The following is an 18123-nucleotide window of genomic DNA, read 5'->3' on the forward strand; positions in this document are numbered from 1 at the left end:
CTACACAATAAAGAGCCTGTAATATCTCTACAAAGTTGTTATTCACATTTGTACGATCTTTCTCGTTCATCATTTCAGGAATCATTTCTTCAAAATTCAACGCAAAGATAAATGAAAAGTAACATATATATTTGACGTTTTAATAATTTATACGTAGATTTATTTTCTATAAACACAGATATACAAGCTTGTGTATCGATAAATATATATTATATATAAAAAAAAATTAATATATTAAATCATGTACAATATATAAAAAAAGAAAAAGGAAAAACTACCTAAGAAACGAATGTACAGGAAAGTCGAAAAAAAATAAAAAATACCGAGGGGCGATTAACAAAAAATTGATTATATAAAAATATTTTTTTACAAAAAAATTGGTCGGCCGAACAAGTTCGTTCATCCCAGCGATGATGATAACGAGGGATTAAAGGAAAAAAAAAATAATAAAAAAAAAAAAGACAATAGAACCTCTCGAAAATACGATTTCTGTGTGACTTAATTGTAACGAAAAAAAAAAAAAGAAAAGGCCCTCGTATCTCTCATGCAACATTTTAGTTTTCTTCTCCACCTTCGCCACCTTCCGTAGAATCCATGCCAACCTCTTCATAATCTTTTTCTAAAGCAGCAAGATCTTCTCTGGCTTCGTTAAATTCACTTTCATCCATACTCTCTGCGACGTACCTGAGAAAAAATCGAGAAGATAATGTAAGTAAGTATATAAATATATATATTATAAATATGTACGATAACAAGAAGAACGTCATATTACGGTAAGATATGATTACCAATGAACAAAAGCACGTTTGCCAAACATAAGATCAAATTTTCTATTCAATCTCGTCCAAGCTTCAGCGATAGCTGTCGTATTAGCTAACATAGCCATCGCACGTTGAACTTTAGCTAAATCACCACCCGGTACCACAGTCGGTGGTTGATAATTGATACCTACCTAAAAATGTATTAAAAGTTAAAATTTGTAGACACAAAAATAGAGATCTTACAAAATTAGAATCATTAGTTTAACCTTGAAACCAGTTGGACACCAATCGACAAATTGTATAGCACGTTTACTTTTAATAGTCGCAATGGATGCATTCACATCCTTGGGTACAACGTCACCCCTGTAAAGTAAGCAACAAGCCATATATTTTCCCCTACGTGGATCACACTTGACCATTTGCATGGCTGGCTCAAAACAAGCAGAAGTTAATTCCATGACAGTCAATTGCTCGTGATAGGCTTTCTCGATTGAAACTATTGGGGCGTAGGTAGCCAAAGGAAAATGTATTCTAGGATAGGGTACCAAATTCGTTTGGAACTCAGTTAGATCGACGTTGAGTGCACCATCAAATCTGAGGGATGCTGTGATCGATGATACGATTTGACCGATCAATCGATTCAGATTCGTATAAGTTGGTCTCTCAATATCCAAATTACGTCTACATATGTCATAAATAGCTTCGTTGTCGACGAGGAATGCACAATCGGAATGTTCCAAAGTAGTATGAGTTGTTAAAATTGCATTATACGGTTCGACAACGGCTGTTGAAATTTGTGGGGAAGGATAAATAGCGAACTCTAATTTAGCTTTCTTCCCATAATCCATCGAGAGTCTTTCCATCAGTAAACTGGTAAATCCAGAACCGGTACCACCTCCAAATGCATGAAAAATTAAAAAACCTTGAAGGCCGGCACACATATCAGCGATTTTGCGTATCCTATCCAACACCAGGTCTACGATTTCTTTTCCAAGAGTGTAATGGCCGCGTGCATAATTGTTCGCAGCATCTTCTTTCCCGGATATCAATTGTTCCGGATGAAAGAGCTGATGGTAAGTACCAGTACGAACTTCGTCTGAAAAATGTGTGATTGTGATTTCATTTTAATTATATATTATTTATAAAAAGAAAAGAAAATATAAAAGTTTGAAAGGTTTTCAAGTTCTACTACCTATTACGGTAGGTTCAAGGTCGAGGAAAACAGCCCTAGGAACGTATTTTCCGCCCCCAGTTTCACTGAAAAACGTTTGAAATCCTTCGTCATTCGTACAAGCTGTTGCTGGAAGCATTCCATCGGGCTGTATACCATGTTCAAGGCAATACAATTCCCAACATGCATTACCCATTTGTACACCACCTTGGCCGATGTGGATGGATAGCACTTCGCGCTAATTGGGAGAATTTGTTTTTTATTGTTTTTTTTTCATCTTTAAAATTGATTGCTAAACAATCTTGAATTAGAATATATGTAGGATGTGTTAATGATTATGGAAAGGATATGAAAAACTCGTTCGAGCAACGTTTTAATAGAAAATTATATTTGTAAATATTGATTAAACCTTAGATATCGTAGAATTGTTAATATATTTTTTACCATTTTGATAGTTGTTAAATGAAATCGTATTGGAACGAACGAACGATGTTAAGTTTCGGATGTCCAAGCCAGACTGTTCAGTTGTATCATGTTAAACAAATTTTGTTTCGGTTGCCGAGAGAAAATATCGATAGTGTTGTGATTTTTCTAACTGGTGTAACGATTCAAATTAATCTTACATTTTTTTTTATTTATAATATCATATAATATTTATATATATAGTTTCATTTGACATAAGAGAAAAAGATTGATAAATTATATTTTTAATTATAATTTTGTAATTGTACAAAATTGTTTAATATTATAGGTTTAAATCGACAGTAGTAAGAGACAAGTACATTAATATTTATAATAGTGATTTATAATCGTAAAAAAATTGTTGAATTTTTGTCCAACGACTACGGGTCCTGTTGTGCAATTTTTTTATCAGCCTCAAAACAGACGAGGTGGCCGAGAGGTTAAGGCGTTGGACTGCTAATCCAATGTGCTCTGCACGCGTGGGTTCGAATCCCATCCTCGTCGACCTAATTTTTTTGTACTTCTTTTAACATCTGCTACTATAATAATATTTCCTACACCTTTTTTTTATATTCACGATTATTTATTATTATAATTATTATTATCATTCAAGCTTCTAATAATATTATTAAGGAATTAATATATGAAGAATGTTTTTTACGAAGCTTTCCATTACTTTTAAAACACATGCTGACCCGTGGTTAAAAAGATGTAATAAAAAACTGTTATAATTCATTTTTTTCAATCGGTAAAATATATTTTATTGTTTAAAAAATACAATATATCTTATATTTACATTAATCGCAGCCATGCAATGATATTGTTATTCAAATTATGTTAGATCTTTTGCATACACATACTCTCATAAAATATTCGTATTACATTTAATAAATACATGATATATTCTATAAAGCGTTAAAAAATATACATAAAAAAAAATATGTAAGGCACTAGTATCCCTGATTTTAGTTACAAGTCGTCGTAAAAACGAGATTAATGGCAGTAAACAGATTAAAAATCATAATCTTTAGTGTTAGATCATTAAGCATATCAAATATTTCTTGATATCAACGAGCACGTGAAATTTTTTTGCTTTTATCATTCTCAATTGGAGGTGGTGGTCCTTTAGCGTTTTGATGTCGACTGTAAACACTATAAAAAAAAAAGTAGCATATTTAAACATCGTAAATGGTTGAAAGATTTATAAATATTCGCCAAATTGATTAGACTTACTATTTATATGTTTCTGAACGAATATAATCTATTACATGAGAAATACCGACTTGTAACTGATCTGCTATTGGTGTTACCCAAGGATTAAATTCCATTCTAAATACAGCTTTGTTGCTCACTAAATCCAAATTTCCTGTTTGAGAAAAATATAATATATTTTATTTGAGACATGTGGAAAAAATGATTATATAATTTTTCAAAATGTTTTCGCATACCTAACTCTGGAGGTAATACGGTTAAACGATTTCCTTGTATATACAATTCTCTTAAACGACTCAATTCTCCAATTTCCTTTGGTAATTCAACTAGATCGTTTTCTCTTAAAACAAGCTGAATAAAAATAGAGGAATATTTGTTAAGTTCTTTTATCATTTGTGCTTCATTCGCACTAGAGACCAGACTCCGGGGTGATCAGTAAAATTGATTGAATCAAATGAACGCAAATGACCTATAAGAAACTTTCTCAGATATCTAACACCGGTTAATATGTCGCATTTATTTTTTTAACAAATTGCAATTATAAATAATAAATTAATCCTATATAGAAAGTTTATATTAACTGTAGTTAATATAATCCCGTCAAAGGGCTCGAAGATTTATTATAAATATCTTTTCAAAATTGACTTTATCAAATTCTAAATGACAAATTTAATTGTAGGGGATTGTTCGATAGTAAGCATAAGTATAAATATCATCTTACAATTTGAAGATTCTTTAATTGTCCAATTTCAGGTGGTAGATACTCAAAATCATTATCAGCCAGGTAGAGAGCTCTCAAAGTTTCTATGAAATTAATTTTAGCATTGAATCTTAAGAAATTTTCACAGGTATCATAAGCGTTATACATTACCGGTAAAAAATTCAATCTTACCCATCATAAAGAAATTTCCAGGTAAATTTTTTTCACTTAAATTGTTATAAGTTAGATCCAAAACTTCCAGGACTGGAAAGGCACCAAACCCACGAGGTAATACATCTAATCTGTTCATTCTATAAATAAAAACATTAAATAGATTTTTATTACATTTAGAATAAAAAATAGAAGAATTTTATTATTGGCACGTACCCCACGTTAAGAATTCTTAATTTTGGCATCTGAGATAAAGAAATAGGCAATTCGGTGATATGATTGTTAAAAAGATTCAATATCTCCAAATTAACTAAATTAGCCAAGCCTGGTGGTACCTCTAAAGAATATAGTAAATTAAAAGACTGACTATTATGAAAAATGGCATTGATTATAAAATTTATTTCTTACCTTGTATTTTATTATGGCTCAATGATAATCTGGTAACATTGATCATATTAACTGCAATCGATATAACATAAGATTACCTTTATTATTTAACTATTAGAAATAATACACGTAATATATAAATACATATATTAATAGATTAACATATTGTATGCGAATTATTTTTAACTTGACTTGATATTCGAATAAGATTTTTAAAAATCGTTCATATATTTTCCTTAAACTGCGATAATAATTATATTTTACAACGTGATATCGCTCAAAAGATGTCTTTGCACATAAACCAACGCTATATATAAAAAAAAAAAAAACGGATCCTACAAATAATGTGTTAATATAAAATAAATGGAATGAAAATTTTTTTTCGGGAAATTGTCAACAATTTCAAATTTGGCGCGTGCGCGCAGGAACGCCCACACGATAAGCAATGACACACGGCCGTTCCCAAACTCGTTAAGACGAAAAAAGCAGTCACGACTAGTTGCCTAATTTGGCAAAAGAGCTTATGGGTGATACAGTGTGGAAAGACTCACGCAATCCTGGCATCTCCTCGAACGATGCAATGCCCTTGTCGACGAGATCCAATTCAGGATTTCGAATCTCTCGTGCTTCATCGAGCACTTTCTTTGCTTTTGACATCTTCCCCGCAGGAATACACGATACTGGTGCTTGATTCATTGCGCGCGCAATCGTTTCCGCACGCACGTCAGAAAGTTTTAAATAAAACCATATGTAATGACTTTGTGTCGCTGCTGGAGCTGTGACTATTCACAATTCCTTACTTAGGAACTTCTTAGGTATATTACCGTTATGGTTAAACTAGTTCGCGTTTGCGCAATGGCTTTCTATTCTGATTGGTCAAAACATCACGCGGTAGTTTCAAAATCCTTTTTTTTATATTTCATCGATATCATTATAAATAAATATATTAATATTCGATTAAATTTACAAATCGTTGATATATTCTACGATAAATAGAAAAAAAAATGAATTTTTTGTCATATATTAATACTTCAATTATATGAATTAAAGTGTATCTCAATTAATAGTTAATCCAAGTTCATTTAACACGTGTATTGTTCGTGGTGATAGGCATATTTGGTTTATAACTTCAACGAAGGTTATATTATAGGTCGTGTAAAAAATAAATTGTATATTAATTTACTGTTCATTAATTTATATATAAACTTGTCGTTATGACACAATTTGGAAACGTGGTATGTATATTTTAAAAGATAAAATTATACGATTTTTGGATGCTACATATGTTAACCTCTTTAAGAAAAGTGTAATATGAATAAGATGTTTAAGCGTATGTATATATATATATATATAGACTAACATTTTAATTTAATTCTAAGGATAACATTATTTTTGCAGACAGCTGATCAAATGTTAGCTGGCTCTAGTGTACTTTCTAGATCCGCAGAAGAATTTGAAAATGATGTGAGTAAAATTAAATAATCGAAATAAATTACTTTCTTTGAAATGTTATATTTTTTATATTTATTTCTAGCAATCAGTGGAAGCAATGTGGACAATGAAAGCAATAGAACACGCAGAAGTTTATTTCAATGTAGGTGATATATTTTTATTTCAAAGATAAAAAGGAAACAATAACTTTTTTGTGTTTTAGATTTTATGTTCTGTTGATCCTAAACTTCTGAGACTTACACCTCACGATGATCAAATTTATAAAACATTTCGAGAAACATTTCCAAATCTTAAGGTAGATAAAATAATTGAGGATGATTTTAAATCAGAAGAAGAAAAGCAAAAGTGGCGTCCCTTCTGTGAACAATTCAAAGGTACAGTAGAGGATTATAATTTTGGAACATTGTTAAGAGCAGATTGTGAAGGAGAATATTCAGAGAAAAACAGTATATTAACATCAAGAATTCAATTCTACGCAATTGAATTAGCAAGAAATAGAGAAGGTCTCAATGATGGTATACGAAGCAAATACAAAAGAACAAACCACAATATTTAGCTTATAATAATTATAATATTCTTATGTTGAATTTTTACATTACAATGAAATTAAAAAAAGTATATAATTTTTATACATTTATCATTATTAAATTCTACATTTAAATAAAACGTTACTCATTTATCAAAATTAAGAACGGAACACTTTATTTTGTACAAATTTTACATTACAATAATATATAAAATTTATGCTGACTTTTTCTGTTTCTTTAATGCTAAACTAATGAGAGGGTTTAATGCACGTGCTTGATGTCTCGATTTCACAGCGGTAGCAGCAGTTGACGCTAATTCTCGATCGAATTTTCGTTTCCTTTTTCCCATTCCCATTAAACCTTTTAGAGTAGGTGGTACTATATATTCTGGTACATTTTTTAAATGAGGTTGTAATTTTACTGTATGTAAAGCTTTATCTTGACGTAATGACTGCAAATCTTTTGGATAATCCTCGAAATAAGTTTTCAATTTTTCGCAATTCAACATTTCCTGTTTAATTTCTTTCAAACGTGCTTCGCGCACAGCTATTCTAGTTACAGCTTTCCATGCATCTTGAGCACGATATCTAAAACCTTCGACTTCTTCTAATTTAAATTGATAAGTTTTAAACAATGTATCTTGACCTTGGCATTCCTTCAATTCTTTTTCTACTTCTTCGAGTAATGGTCTTTCTCTTATTGATATGAAACTTAAAGCTGTTCCTTCATTTTTTCCTCGTGCTGTACGACCAGCTCTGTGTATGTAAGAGTTAACATCAAGGGGAAAATCGAAATTAATTACATTTGATACAAATTGAAAATCTATCCCTCGAGCAACACCTGATTCTTTATCTTTTTTTCTTTTTCCTTTTTTAACTTTTAAGTGTTCCTGAAAAAAAAGAAATGCATCGATAATTAGAAAAGTGATAAACTTTAAAAGTTATTCTATAAAATATATTAATTACCTCTTCTAAAGCTTTCTCATCGGATGCAATTATTATGTCATATATTCCACAATTAAATTGTGTAATAGCTCTACATCTAGAAATTGAAGGTAATTCAGAATTAAGTACACAAGTTGGTATTCCAAATTGTTCCAAAAAGAGCTTCAATTTATAACATCGGTCAACAGTATGTACAAATATAATAGTTTTCCCTCTGCAAAAATAAAGAATTTGTTATTCGATGATTTTCTTTATATAATTGTAGTATATTCCCAAATAAGTACCTAATCAAATGTAATTTTAATAAAGCGTATAAAATAGCAGCCTTATCATCTTCTTCTGCAGCTAGACTGTAATGTGCTAATTGTGTTGGTGGAGCTAATGGAGGTTCTTTTAATTTTAAAATTGCTGGATCATGTAAAACTAATTTTTTCAATACCAAGACATCTTCGGATAATGTTGCAGATGCTAATGTAGCTTGATAAATTCTTGGCAGATAAGTCATAATCTGTTTCACTTCTCTTTCATAACCAAAAGAAAAGACCTATTATATAAATAAAAGAAAAATGTAATATTTAGTATATTAATATAGTTTAAAGAATTATTTTTACATATTAAGTTCATTCTTACCAAATCAGCTTCATCTATTACCAATGTTTCCAGGCTATGTTTTAAAGAAAGATTCCCAACTTTTAAATGTTGCAACAATCTACTAGGCGTAGATACAACAATATCTGGCATTTCTAGTAATAATGTTCTTTGAGCATCAAAACTAATCGGCGGACTAATATTAATAGATCGTACATCTTTGGAACATTTCATTGTAAGATCTATGAGCACATCGTAGATCTGTTTACTAAGTTCTTTACTAGGAGTCAGAATCAAAGCCTTAATTTCTTGCTTCGTTTGAGTTCGTTTATTAGACAATATCTTTTGTATTAATGGAATTGCAAATGCAGCAGTTTTACCAGAACCAGTTCTAGCTCTGATTAAAACATCTTTCCCTTCCAACAATAACGGTATTGCTTTCTCCTGTATTGCCGTAGGTTCCATCCAACCTAATTTGGCAGCAGCCTATAAAATAAATAAAATATTGGACATCATAAATAAAATATATAAAAAGGATCACATTAGGCGTGTTCGGCCGAACTAAGTCTTTATTAAACTTAGTAAGTTACTAAAAGTACAGAGCTAAGTTTTTGGTCGGGACATTAAGAAGCTTTTTCTATGCCGCCATTATATAGATACTAAGAAACTTTTTCATACCGCCATTTTACTTAGTATTTCAAATACTATATATACGTATTTATACGATCATTCTTCACATTTTTTATAAAATTTTGAATGTTTTTTATCTCACTTATAACAATAATAAAAAATATTGTCAACACACGAGGCATTTTTTGAACATAAACGACTAGGTTAGGACAATAGTAGCAAAAGATAGTAAGTGTGTCCAAGCAAAAATCTGCAGTGCTCAGACGCTCAGAACAAAATTTTATTTACTCTGACTAATTTAATAAGTTTACTAAGGACTTAGTTCGGCCGAACACGCCTATTGAAGAAATCCATATAATAAATCATTAAACATTTTTACACTGCACATAACAAAACATAACCTCTGAAGCGCATTTTCTATATTTCGTTAGCTACTTACCTTTAAAATTCTATCATCTAATCCAAATTCATGAAAATATGTACACTTCTCATTTTCATCTTCTTCAATTAGATCTATTTCAGTCAAAGACATGATTAATAAATATTATAAAACAAACTAAATAAACTTGTAGGTTAACCACGTGTGTTTACACCAGAGAAAACAGAAGTATGTATAAGCTCAACAACACATCGCAGTAGACCACGTGTGCTTAAACCAAAGAAAACAGAAATACATAGAAGCTTAAGAGTCCTATTTTTCATTTTAGTTACTACCGGGACAACTAGTAACTAAACGGGACTTGCGAGCTTCTATGTAATTTTGTATTCTTTGGTTTACAGCACGTGACATGTGGAAGGCGGTAAGGTAGAAACTTTTCTTAACGACATTAAATACTCGCATCACAGTTTGAACTGATTAATCTTACTGCATATAATTAATGATTTTACTTATTCTTAGAATACTTTTAAAGAATATTTATTAAAAGTAAATATTTTATTGCAAAATAATATGTAAACGAAAACATTAAAACGTAAAACAATAGTACAAATTAAAAATCTACATATAATCTTAATATGCGATGTGATATGATGAAGTCTAAAATAAATGAATATTAATAAATATAAATTAATCGTCTCGTATCGTTATAAACAAACAGTAAATAACCAATCAAAATTACAATCATCATTTAAGGTAGTACGTCATTCTTCATTGGTCTAGTGAAAAGATCCACCAATTGTAAGAGCGCACTTTTTAAAATTTCAACGAAGAAACTTTCTTTCGGCATGTCACGGAAAATAAAAACTGCGATTTCGAATACTACAATAACAAAAAAACATCATTTCGTTTTGAAAAATGTACAGGAACAATTTCGAACTTCGTAATTCGTAGTAGTAGAAGAAAAAGAGGAAAGAAGAAATAATTCGGAAAAAGTGTTGTAAAATTCAAGAAATCTATTTGCAGAGAATAAACTTGGAATAGAGCAATATCGAAAGCAAAAAGTCAGGTATAATAGAATATTTGAAAAGGGTTTAAAAATAACACTTTAAGGATGACAGGACAAATAGAAAAAGAGTAGGGATAGGAGATAGAAAAGGTCCGTGTCCTAAGGTATAAAATCTTGGGCAATGTTGATCAGGTAAAATAACGAAAATCGTTGTAGAGCACATGACAAATCGAATTTACGTATATAGAGGAGAAGAAGTATATCGAGGGAAGAAAGAGGGCGTTGCGAAAAGATAGGGGGTACAGTATCAATGGCACGGGTTGAGAAAGACCACGTCCCTCAGTCGTAGGATGGCAGTCAGCGCGTGACGATTGTGGTGGATGAACGGGAGCATCGCGCTAACACATGAAAAGAGACGGATGTTCGACATCGTTCGCAGCCGCGTTTACGCGCTGTCACATGCGGGAGAGTGCTTCTATGTGTGCCTCTATGTGTTATTACGTCGTGTGCGTGTGTGTGCGAGTGCGTGCAAAACGACAATAGCCGAATAACGACGAAACGACGACGACACAATACGACGAAGGAACAAACGGTTTCAACGTTTAAGCAAATTTGGCTTATCAGAAAAGTAATAATAATTAACAATAATAAAGATATAACAAAACGAAGAAAGGCTATCGTTATAGAACATTGTTCCTTGTCACTGTCAATCGTTGTCATAACGCGACAAAACAGATAAGATAAAAAGGAAAAGATTTAAAGAAGGGAAGAAAGGAAGAAAGAAAGAAAGAAAGAAAGAAAGAAAGAAAGAAAGGCAGGAAGAAAGAAAGAAAGAAGGGCGGTTTAATGGGTTCGCAAGCATCGTCGATAATACGGTCGCATCGCGAAGGAAGACGCGCGCACGATCGCCCCCTCGCGTAAACGAACGCTACGCCCTATTCGTCTCGTCTTTCCTCTCGGCTCGTCTCGTCGAAGGTCGGCCGACGTCGTCGCGACGGACCGCGCCGACGGATAAAACGTTTCGTCGAAGAGCCGTGGGAATCAGCCGGCGGAAGGAACAGCGCTGCGCTGTGTGTAGTTTTATACTCGGAGAGAGAGAGAGAGAAAGAGAAAGAGAAAGAGAGAAAGAGTAAGAGCGAGAGAGAAAGAGAGAGAGAGAGAGAGAGAGAGAACGATCTTTCGCGAGGACAAAGACGAAGGAAGACGAGATGCTTGAGGCTCGTACAAAGCTTTCGTCTGGACGAAACGGTGAAGGGTCCCTTTGAGAAAAAAGGAGAAAACGTCGGAGGGAGAAAGAGTTTTAGAAGAAAGGAGGTGGAGAAAGAAGAAAAGGAAGAAGTAGAGAAGAGAAAAGAAGAGAAGGGAAGGAAGAGGAAAACGTAAGAACGTGACGTTGGATTGCCGGTGGGCGAGGCAAAGAGGAAAGGACCGAAGAGAGATAGAGACAGGCTCACTTTCTCGTTGGTTCTCTCCTTCGGAACGCGAATTTTTTTTTGTCGAATATGCGATAACGCATGTACCGACTTGATAAATCTAACTTTCCACGAGGAGGAGGGCTTTCCTCGGAGTTGGATATACGTTGTTGGTCCAACCCTTGGGTATCACCCTCCTGACGTGACATAGATCCGACTTTGCTGTCGTCTACGTCGTTGTCACCGTTGACATCCCTAATCGTTGTCATCATTGTTGCACTCGAGTGCATCCTGATAAACGAAAGAAAGAAAGAGCCAAAGGAACAAGATTTGAAATTTCTTCAAGTTTCTCGCCGAAAGGAATCTCGGCATTGTCGTCGTCGTCGTTGTCGTCGTCGTCGTCGTTGTCTTTGTAGTCGTTGTAATCGTAATCGTTACGGCCACGACGATTCCGCGAGTATTAGGCAGGCCGCGTGGGCGGAGGGTGCCTTTGTGGGTGCCTCGGTGGACTACGCGCGGAAGGTGACACCGGAAGAGGAAGAGAGGAAAGGAAAAAGAGAGAAGAGAAAAGACGAAGTATCGTTCGTCGTTGACACGATGAGAGCATAGCGAGCAAAGACGAGAAAAAGGACGCGCGAGCGCGCATTGTCCTATTCCCCTATTTTATATATATATATATATTATATATATATATATTTTCTAGCCTTCTCCTGCTCCTTCAGATAGGGATCTCCTTCTCTCTATCTCCCTCTTTTCAAGATGGCTGCCGCTTGCTACGAAAAAGAATCGGTGGTGGGTGGTACTACGATGCATGGCCACGGTCATCACCATCATCACCATCATCATCATCATCACCATCATCATGCCGTTAATTCGAATTGCGGTACGCCCGGGCAGACGGTTCTACCGGCCGGCTCAAGCGGTATTCTCGACGCCGTAGCCGCAGCTGCTGCTGCTGCTGCTGCCGCCAACGGACCCGGCTCGAACTCGACCGCTGCAAGCGGTGGTACCGGCACCGCGGCGACGGCTGCAGCGGCCGCGGCCGTAGCAGTAACCACTTACAAGGATTACAAGGACTATTCCCAGCCACTTCACGTCGATTGCAGCGTCGAGTACGAGCTACCGAGCCAAGCGAAGCCACCGCCCGGTGGTGGCGAGCCCCTGCTCATGATACACCCCTGCTATTATCGACGAGCCGAACGAGAAAGAAGAAGTCCCTTCGTCAACAATCTACCACCACCGACGAACACCCACTCGATGTCCTCCTCCTCTTCCTCGAGAAGGATCTCCAGGCGTACCACCGCCTCTTCAGCGACTTCGGCAGTCGCTGCAGTTGCCTCAGTAGTAGTACCAGCCACCGTCGTATCATCCGTCTCTACCTCCACCGTTTCCTCGAGTTCTGCATGTACCGCCGCGATGGTTGCACCGAGCACCGATGCTCTCGGGACGAGCCTTATATCTTCGACCAACGGCCAGATGTCTTCAGTCGCCGTGGCTGCCTCCTATAGAGCCGCTCTCAATGCCGCTGCTGCGGTTTCTCAACAGCAGGCTCAACAACAACAACAGCAACGACGTCACCAACATCAGCAGCAGCAACAACAGCAACACGCGCTTCATCACACTCAGCATCGAACACATCCAACTCATCCGCTTCACCAACAGCAACAGCAACAACAACAGCAGGTCCAACAACAACAACAACAGCAGCAGCAACAACAACAACAACAACAGCAGCAGCAACAACAGCAGCAGCAATCTCAAAATTCGATTACGCCGACAACTTCGGCTTCCGACCTCATTTCTGCCGACGAAAAGGCAGTTATATCAGGTATTTATCAACACTACTTCCGGGCGATGCGAGCCCATAACCATCAGCATCGACAGCAACAACAGCAACAGCAGGTCCAACAACAACAACAACAACAACAACAACAGCAGCAGCAGCAGCAACAACAACAACAACAACAGCATCATCATCATCGTACGCATCAACTTCATCAACAGCAACCTCACCAAAGCGACAGAAGTTCCTCCTCTTCGTCTGCCACGTCAACGACCACTTCGGTATCCGGTATCCTACGGCCAAGTTATCAACAAGCGTATAGCGTATCGACCAGCTCGAACTCATCGAGTCATCATCGTTCACTTACGGCGTCCGTCCTAGCGCATCATCCTTACAGGCGACCAACCTCGACATTATTATCGCGAACAACGTCGCATCTCGGGCAGCAGGCTTCCTCTTCTTCCTCTTCCATAAACTCGTCCACCATCAGTGCTTCCAACGGCGTCACGTCCAGTGCCGTTTCTAGCGTGTACGCCGGTGCGATACATAGGCATCACGCGACCTCATTGCATGCCCTTCAAGCGGCGGGCTTCTACGAGACGCCCGGTTATCACGCTCTCCTACCCCAAAGCTAGACAATCGAGAACGGCTTCTCTGATCAGCCAATGCGTCGTTCATTCGGAGAATCGATCTCTCCTTTCGACGCCACTAACCTCTTCATTCCGGTATCGTGAAAAGGTAATCGCAAAGTTGTCCCTACTACTTCTACGCAGAAGAAGACCCAACCCTCGTCAGATCCTACCCTCTTTAACGTTTCACCCTTGTCAACCTTATATTCCTATCTCGTTGTAATTTTCCAGGACGGAGAGCTTAAGTTCACAACAGCTGGTGATGGTCGACCGGGTAGACGGAAAAAAGATGACGTGTAGTGTAAATGTCCTCGAAAATAATTAAAAAAAAAAAAAAAAAAAAAAAAGAAAAAATAAAAGGAAGAAAAAGAAAAGAGAGAGAGAAAGAAAGAGAAAGAATGTGTTATAGCGGGAGACAGCTGAAATGGTTGACCCTGTGGATCGAACGTTTCCATCCACCTGCAGTCTTTTTCTATCTATCTCTCTCTCTTTTTCTTTTTAAACATCATCTTTCTCTATTGGCATGGCTCAGGTACTTGGAAGATGCTGTTTGCACAAGAAAGAGGAAGAGGGAAAGAAAGAGACCTTAGGAAAGAGAATTCTCGTTGAATCTCTGGCAAGCTTTTAGCTCGCGGCCCCTCCCCCCTACCGCCACCCGCCTATACGTATACACATCTCTTCGTTCTGTGTGTTATCCGCTTTGAAATTCGACGTGCCGTCACGGCCGAAGACCGACGACGAATATCCTCGTCGTTCCACGAACACGGTAATCGTGTAACCGTATCGATTTCCATGGCTTAGGCAGTATTTCCACCGGATTTCGCTCGGTCTACTTTCGCACAGAAATGATCGGTCCCTTCTGTCGTCGTCGTCGTCGATGTCGATGAAATTCCTGAATCTTCTATATTCCTTTATCCTTCTTTTTCTTTTCATTTTTGTTCCTTTTCGTTTCAATTTAAATCACGATAAAGAAGTCTTTTCAATCGAAAAAAGAAAAGAAAAGAAGAAGAAGAAGAAAACAAAAAGAATCGAGATTCCTTCCTTCGTTCGAAGATTTCTTTTTTTTTTTTATCTATTTTCATTCGACTTATATAATATTAAAGATTCGTATCTAATAATTTACAATATTTCGATCAATATGTAAAATATTATTATTATTAACAAAGTAACACGCGTTAAAAGTAATTTGCAAATCTTATGAATAAATAAACCGCAAAACAACCAAAAGTCGATCAACAATTATTCGAAGAAGTAGTATAGGGGGAAAGAAAAAAAAAACAAAAAATAAAAGAATATTGCGAAATGAAGATAGAACGCGTGCGTTCTAAACTGCTACTAAGCAACTTTCAGAATTCTTCGATCGGTTTCTAGGAATCGATCATGCTAGATTAGGGCGACGAGGGGGGACGTTGGGCGGGGAAGGGGGAGGGAAGGAAGGAGTGGAGATAGATGAAAGAAGGTGGAGGAGGAAGCTAAAGTCGGGCTTCTTTTCTCGACGTGTGCCGTTCGATTTTTAGCCAGTAAGAGAAAGAGAGAAAGATAGAAGGTTTCTAGGAGATAGAATAAGCTTGTATAGTAGTATAGGAAGGAAGGAAGGAAGGAAAAGAAGAAAGAAAGAAAGAAAGGAAGGAAGAAACTCAGACAGAAAGTAAGAAAGAGAAAGAGAGAGAGAGAGAGAAAGAAAGAGAGACACGAAAAGGACCGCGGCTGCGCCGGTGGAACGTCGCAGCAGTCAGTAGGTACGCCCGCAGGCATCCTTATCCGTTCTCCTCGCTCTACCAAGACGACGTATCTCCCTAGAAAGCCGAGACGGTCTTGGATTTCTTCCTCCACCTCCTCCTCCTCCTCCTCGTCTTCCTCCTCTTGCTGTTCCTGCTCCTCTCGCTTCTCTTGCTCCTCCTTCTCCTCCTCTTCCTTCTTTTTCTTCTCCTTGTCTTTCTCTTACTCTTCCTTCTGCTCTTCTTCAGCTATCTCTTTCTCTTTCTCCATCTCCATCTTCTTCTTCTTCTTCGTCTTCTTTCTTTCTTTCTTTCTTTCTTTCTTTCTTTCATTCTTCCATTCTTTTTTTTTATTTTCTTTTTCCCTCCGTCCTGCGCCCTTTTTCAAAGAGCGCGCTCAAGGAGAAACGGACGGCGGGGACCGTATTTCGTTACACGGTAACGATCGATCAACGTGACCGCACGACCGCACCGGCGGTATGGCTGAGCCGAGGCGAAACCAGACGAGAGAAAGAGAGAAAGAGAGACAGAAAGAGAGACAGAAAGAGAGAGAGAATATACTGGGCCCCGACAGGAAGGATAGAGAGATGGAGAGATGGGGGTGTGGTTGAAAGAAAGAAAGAGAGAGATATATTATTGATGCAGATAGAAAGAGCGAGATAGACGAATTCAGACAGACAGAACATTCAGGCAGACTGAAGATAGAGACACGTTCAGGCAGCCAGAGATAGAGAAAGAAAGACAGACATATTTAGATAGAATTTATCAAAAACGAAACCCAGACGTAACCCAGAGCTTCCTGAACTCGGCATGTGCAACAACTTTGTATTCCAAAAACACCAATCGCATCCTCCTTGCACTTGCGGCACGGGGTCTCTCTTTTGCCTTTCAGGATAAGAAACGTGACAGCGCGTATTATATTCTTTTTGCTATTCGAGACGTATTCCTTCGTATCAACGCAACGCCGTTTCCGTTGGCCTGTCTTTTTCTCTCTCTCTCTCTCTTTTTCTTTCACTCGTTCTATCTATCTGTCTGTCTGTCTTAGTGTCGTCAACAGTTCGGTTTTTGCTCGATCGGAGCGGTAATTTATCGATCGTTATATACGTACTCTTCTCATCTTCGTGTATGTTTATCTATGGGTAATGTGTATGTGCGTGAGACTTCGTAAAACGCGGTAAAACATGGGTGGTGGTGATGGTGATGGTAGTGGGATGGTGAGAGACTTTTTCTCGGATCTATTACGTTTTTCACTGGCTTCACGTTTTTTACGAGCTTATCAATGACTATAAAGAACGGAATTTCGTATCCAATAGCGTAATTTTTGTTTTTTTTTTATGTATATATATATATATATATATATTAGGTTATCCCATAAGTTTTTTCCGCGCCTCGCTACGTATGACCTCGAGCCGGATATGTTCGTAAGCGTGCAGGTTTATCTATTGTCCGTTTATGGCAATCGATTCAAAGTACGTTTCGTTAATGACAAAATCTCTTTTCAAATAATTTTCTAACCCGTTCAATATGGATAGCCAAAAGAAGCATTTGCAGCATTGTTATGTGCTTCATTGCTTTAAAAAAAGTAGTAGTGCAAAGGACACTGTAGACGAGATTTGCACCGTTTATGGGAGTGGTACTGCGATTATTAGAACCGTTCGCAATTGGTTTAAAAAATGTGTAGAGCTGGCAATTTTGATTTGAAATATGAAGACCGCAGCGGCCGCCCAGCAACGACGGATACGGACCTCAATCAAGAGTACGTTCGTTGAAAATTCGCGAGATAGTGAATCCCACTAACATTCTCAAAACAACGGTACATAATCATTTAATCAAGATGGGATATGTGAATCGGTACGAATCGACGAGGTGTCGTTTTTCATCACGACAACGCAAGACCGCATGTTGCGTTGGCCGTAAGACAGAAACTCTTACAATTTGATTGGAACGTTCTACCTCATCCTCCTCATACTCCCCAGACCTTGCTCCATCCGATTATTATTTGTTCCTCTTGTTCAAAAATTCTCTCCTTGATAAATGTCGCAAATCCGAAAGCTAAATAAAAACGCACCACGATGAATATTTTGCAAGTAAGTCTCGACAATTTTGAAAAGAGGAGACATAACGAGGGTTTTCCGAGAGATGGAAAAAGGTAATAGAGTAGAACGGTTCATATATATATATATATATATAT

The 18123-nt window shown here is 36.8% G+C and overlaps 5 protein-coding genes and 1 non-coding gene across 7 annotated transcripts; 3 read left to right on the forward strand and 3 right to left on the reverse strand.

Moving 5' to 3' along the window:
* Positions 1-267: 267 nt before the first annotated feature.
* LOC106793743 (tubulin alpha-1 chain-like) lies at positions 268-3205 on the reverse strand. Its single transcript, XM_014760920.1, has 5 exons — positions 3191-3205; positions 1954-2170; positions 1028-1857; positions 789-952; positions 268-684 (listed from the first exon to the last, which is right to left on the reverse strand). Exons 1-5 carry the CDS (start codon positions 3203-3205, stop codon positions 555-557), a joined length of 1356 nt encoding a protein of 451 aa, XP_014616406.1. The 3' UTR covers positions 268-554.
* On the forward strand, positions 2817-2898 carry Trnas-gcu. Its single transcript has one exon. It is a non-coding gene; the product is annotated as a tRNA-Ser (tRNA).
* On the reverse strand, positions 3138-5589 carry LOC106793771 (ras suppressor protein 1). Its single transcript, XM_014760966.1, has 8 exons — positions 5416-5589; positions 4886-4936; positions 4694-4814; positions 4499-4617; positions 4328-4410; positions 3843-3957; positions 3628-3760; positions 3138-3546 (listed from the first exon to the last, which is right to left on the reverse strand). Exons 1-8 carry the CDS (start codon positions 5558-5560, stop codon positions 3462-3464), a joined length of 852 nt encoding a protein of 283 aa, XP_014616452.1. The 5' UTR covers positions 5561-5589; the 3' UTR covers positions 3138-3461.
* A 7-nt stretch (positions 5590-5596) lies between these two features.
* On the forward strand, positions 5597-7003 carry LOC106793772 (protein PBDC1). Of its 2 annotated transcripts, none has more exons than XM_014760968.1 (4): positions 5597-5679; positions 6263-6328; positions 6399-6458; positions 6519-7003. In XM_014760968.1, the coding sequence occupies exons 2-4, from the start codon at positions 6275-6277 to the stop codon at positions 6870-6872; spliced, it is 468 nt and encodes a 155-aa protein (XP_014616454.1). In that variant the 5' UTR covers positions 5597-5679; positions 6263-6274; the 3' UTR covers positions 6873-7003. The 2 variants fall into 2 exon arrangements, with proteins under 2 accessions (XP_014616454.1, XP_014616453.1); XM_014760967.1 differs by lacking the exon at positions 5597-5679 and adding an exon at positions 5942-6099.
* On the reverse strand, positions 6992-9663 carry LOC106793770 (probable ATP-dependent RNA helicase DDX56). Its single transcript, XM_014760965.1, has 5 exons — positions 9445-9663; positions 8418-8861; positions 8072-8331; positions 7809-8001; positions 6992-7732 (listed from the first exon to the last, which is right to left on the reverse strand). The coding sequence occupies exons 1-5, from the start codon at positions 9535-9537 to the stop codon at positions 7058-7060; spliced, it is 1665 nt and encodes a 554-aa protein (XP_014616451.1). The 5' UTR covers positions 9538-9663; the 3' UTR covers positions 6992-7057.
* A 1007-nt stretch (positions 9664-10670) lies between these two features.
* Positions 10671-14533, forward strand: LOC106793769 (probable basic-leucine zipper transcription factor Q). The gene has a single exon (XM_014760963.1). The coding sequence runs from the start codon at positions 12562-12564 to the stop codon at positions 14218-14220; it is 1659 nt and encodes a 552-aa protein (XP_014616449.1). The 5' UTR covers positions 10671-12561; the 3' UTR covers positions 14221-14533.
* The last annotated feature ends 3590 nt before the right edge of the window (positions 14534-18123 follow it).

Source organism: Polistes canadensis, unplaced genomic scaffold, assembly GCF_001313835.1.
Source record: "Polistes canadensis isolate GaletaPanama2010 unplaced genomic scaffold, ASM131383v1 scaffold_18, whole genome shotgun sequence".
NCBI classification, from domain to species: domain Eukaryota; kingdom Metazoa; phylum Arthropoda; class Insecta; order Hymenoptera; family Vespidae; genus Polistes; species Polistes canadensis.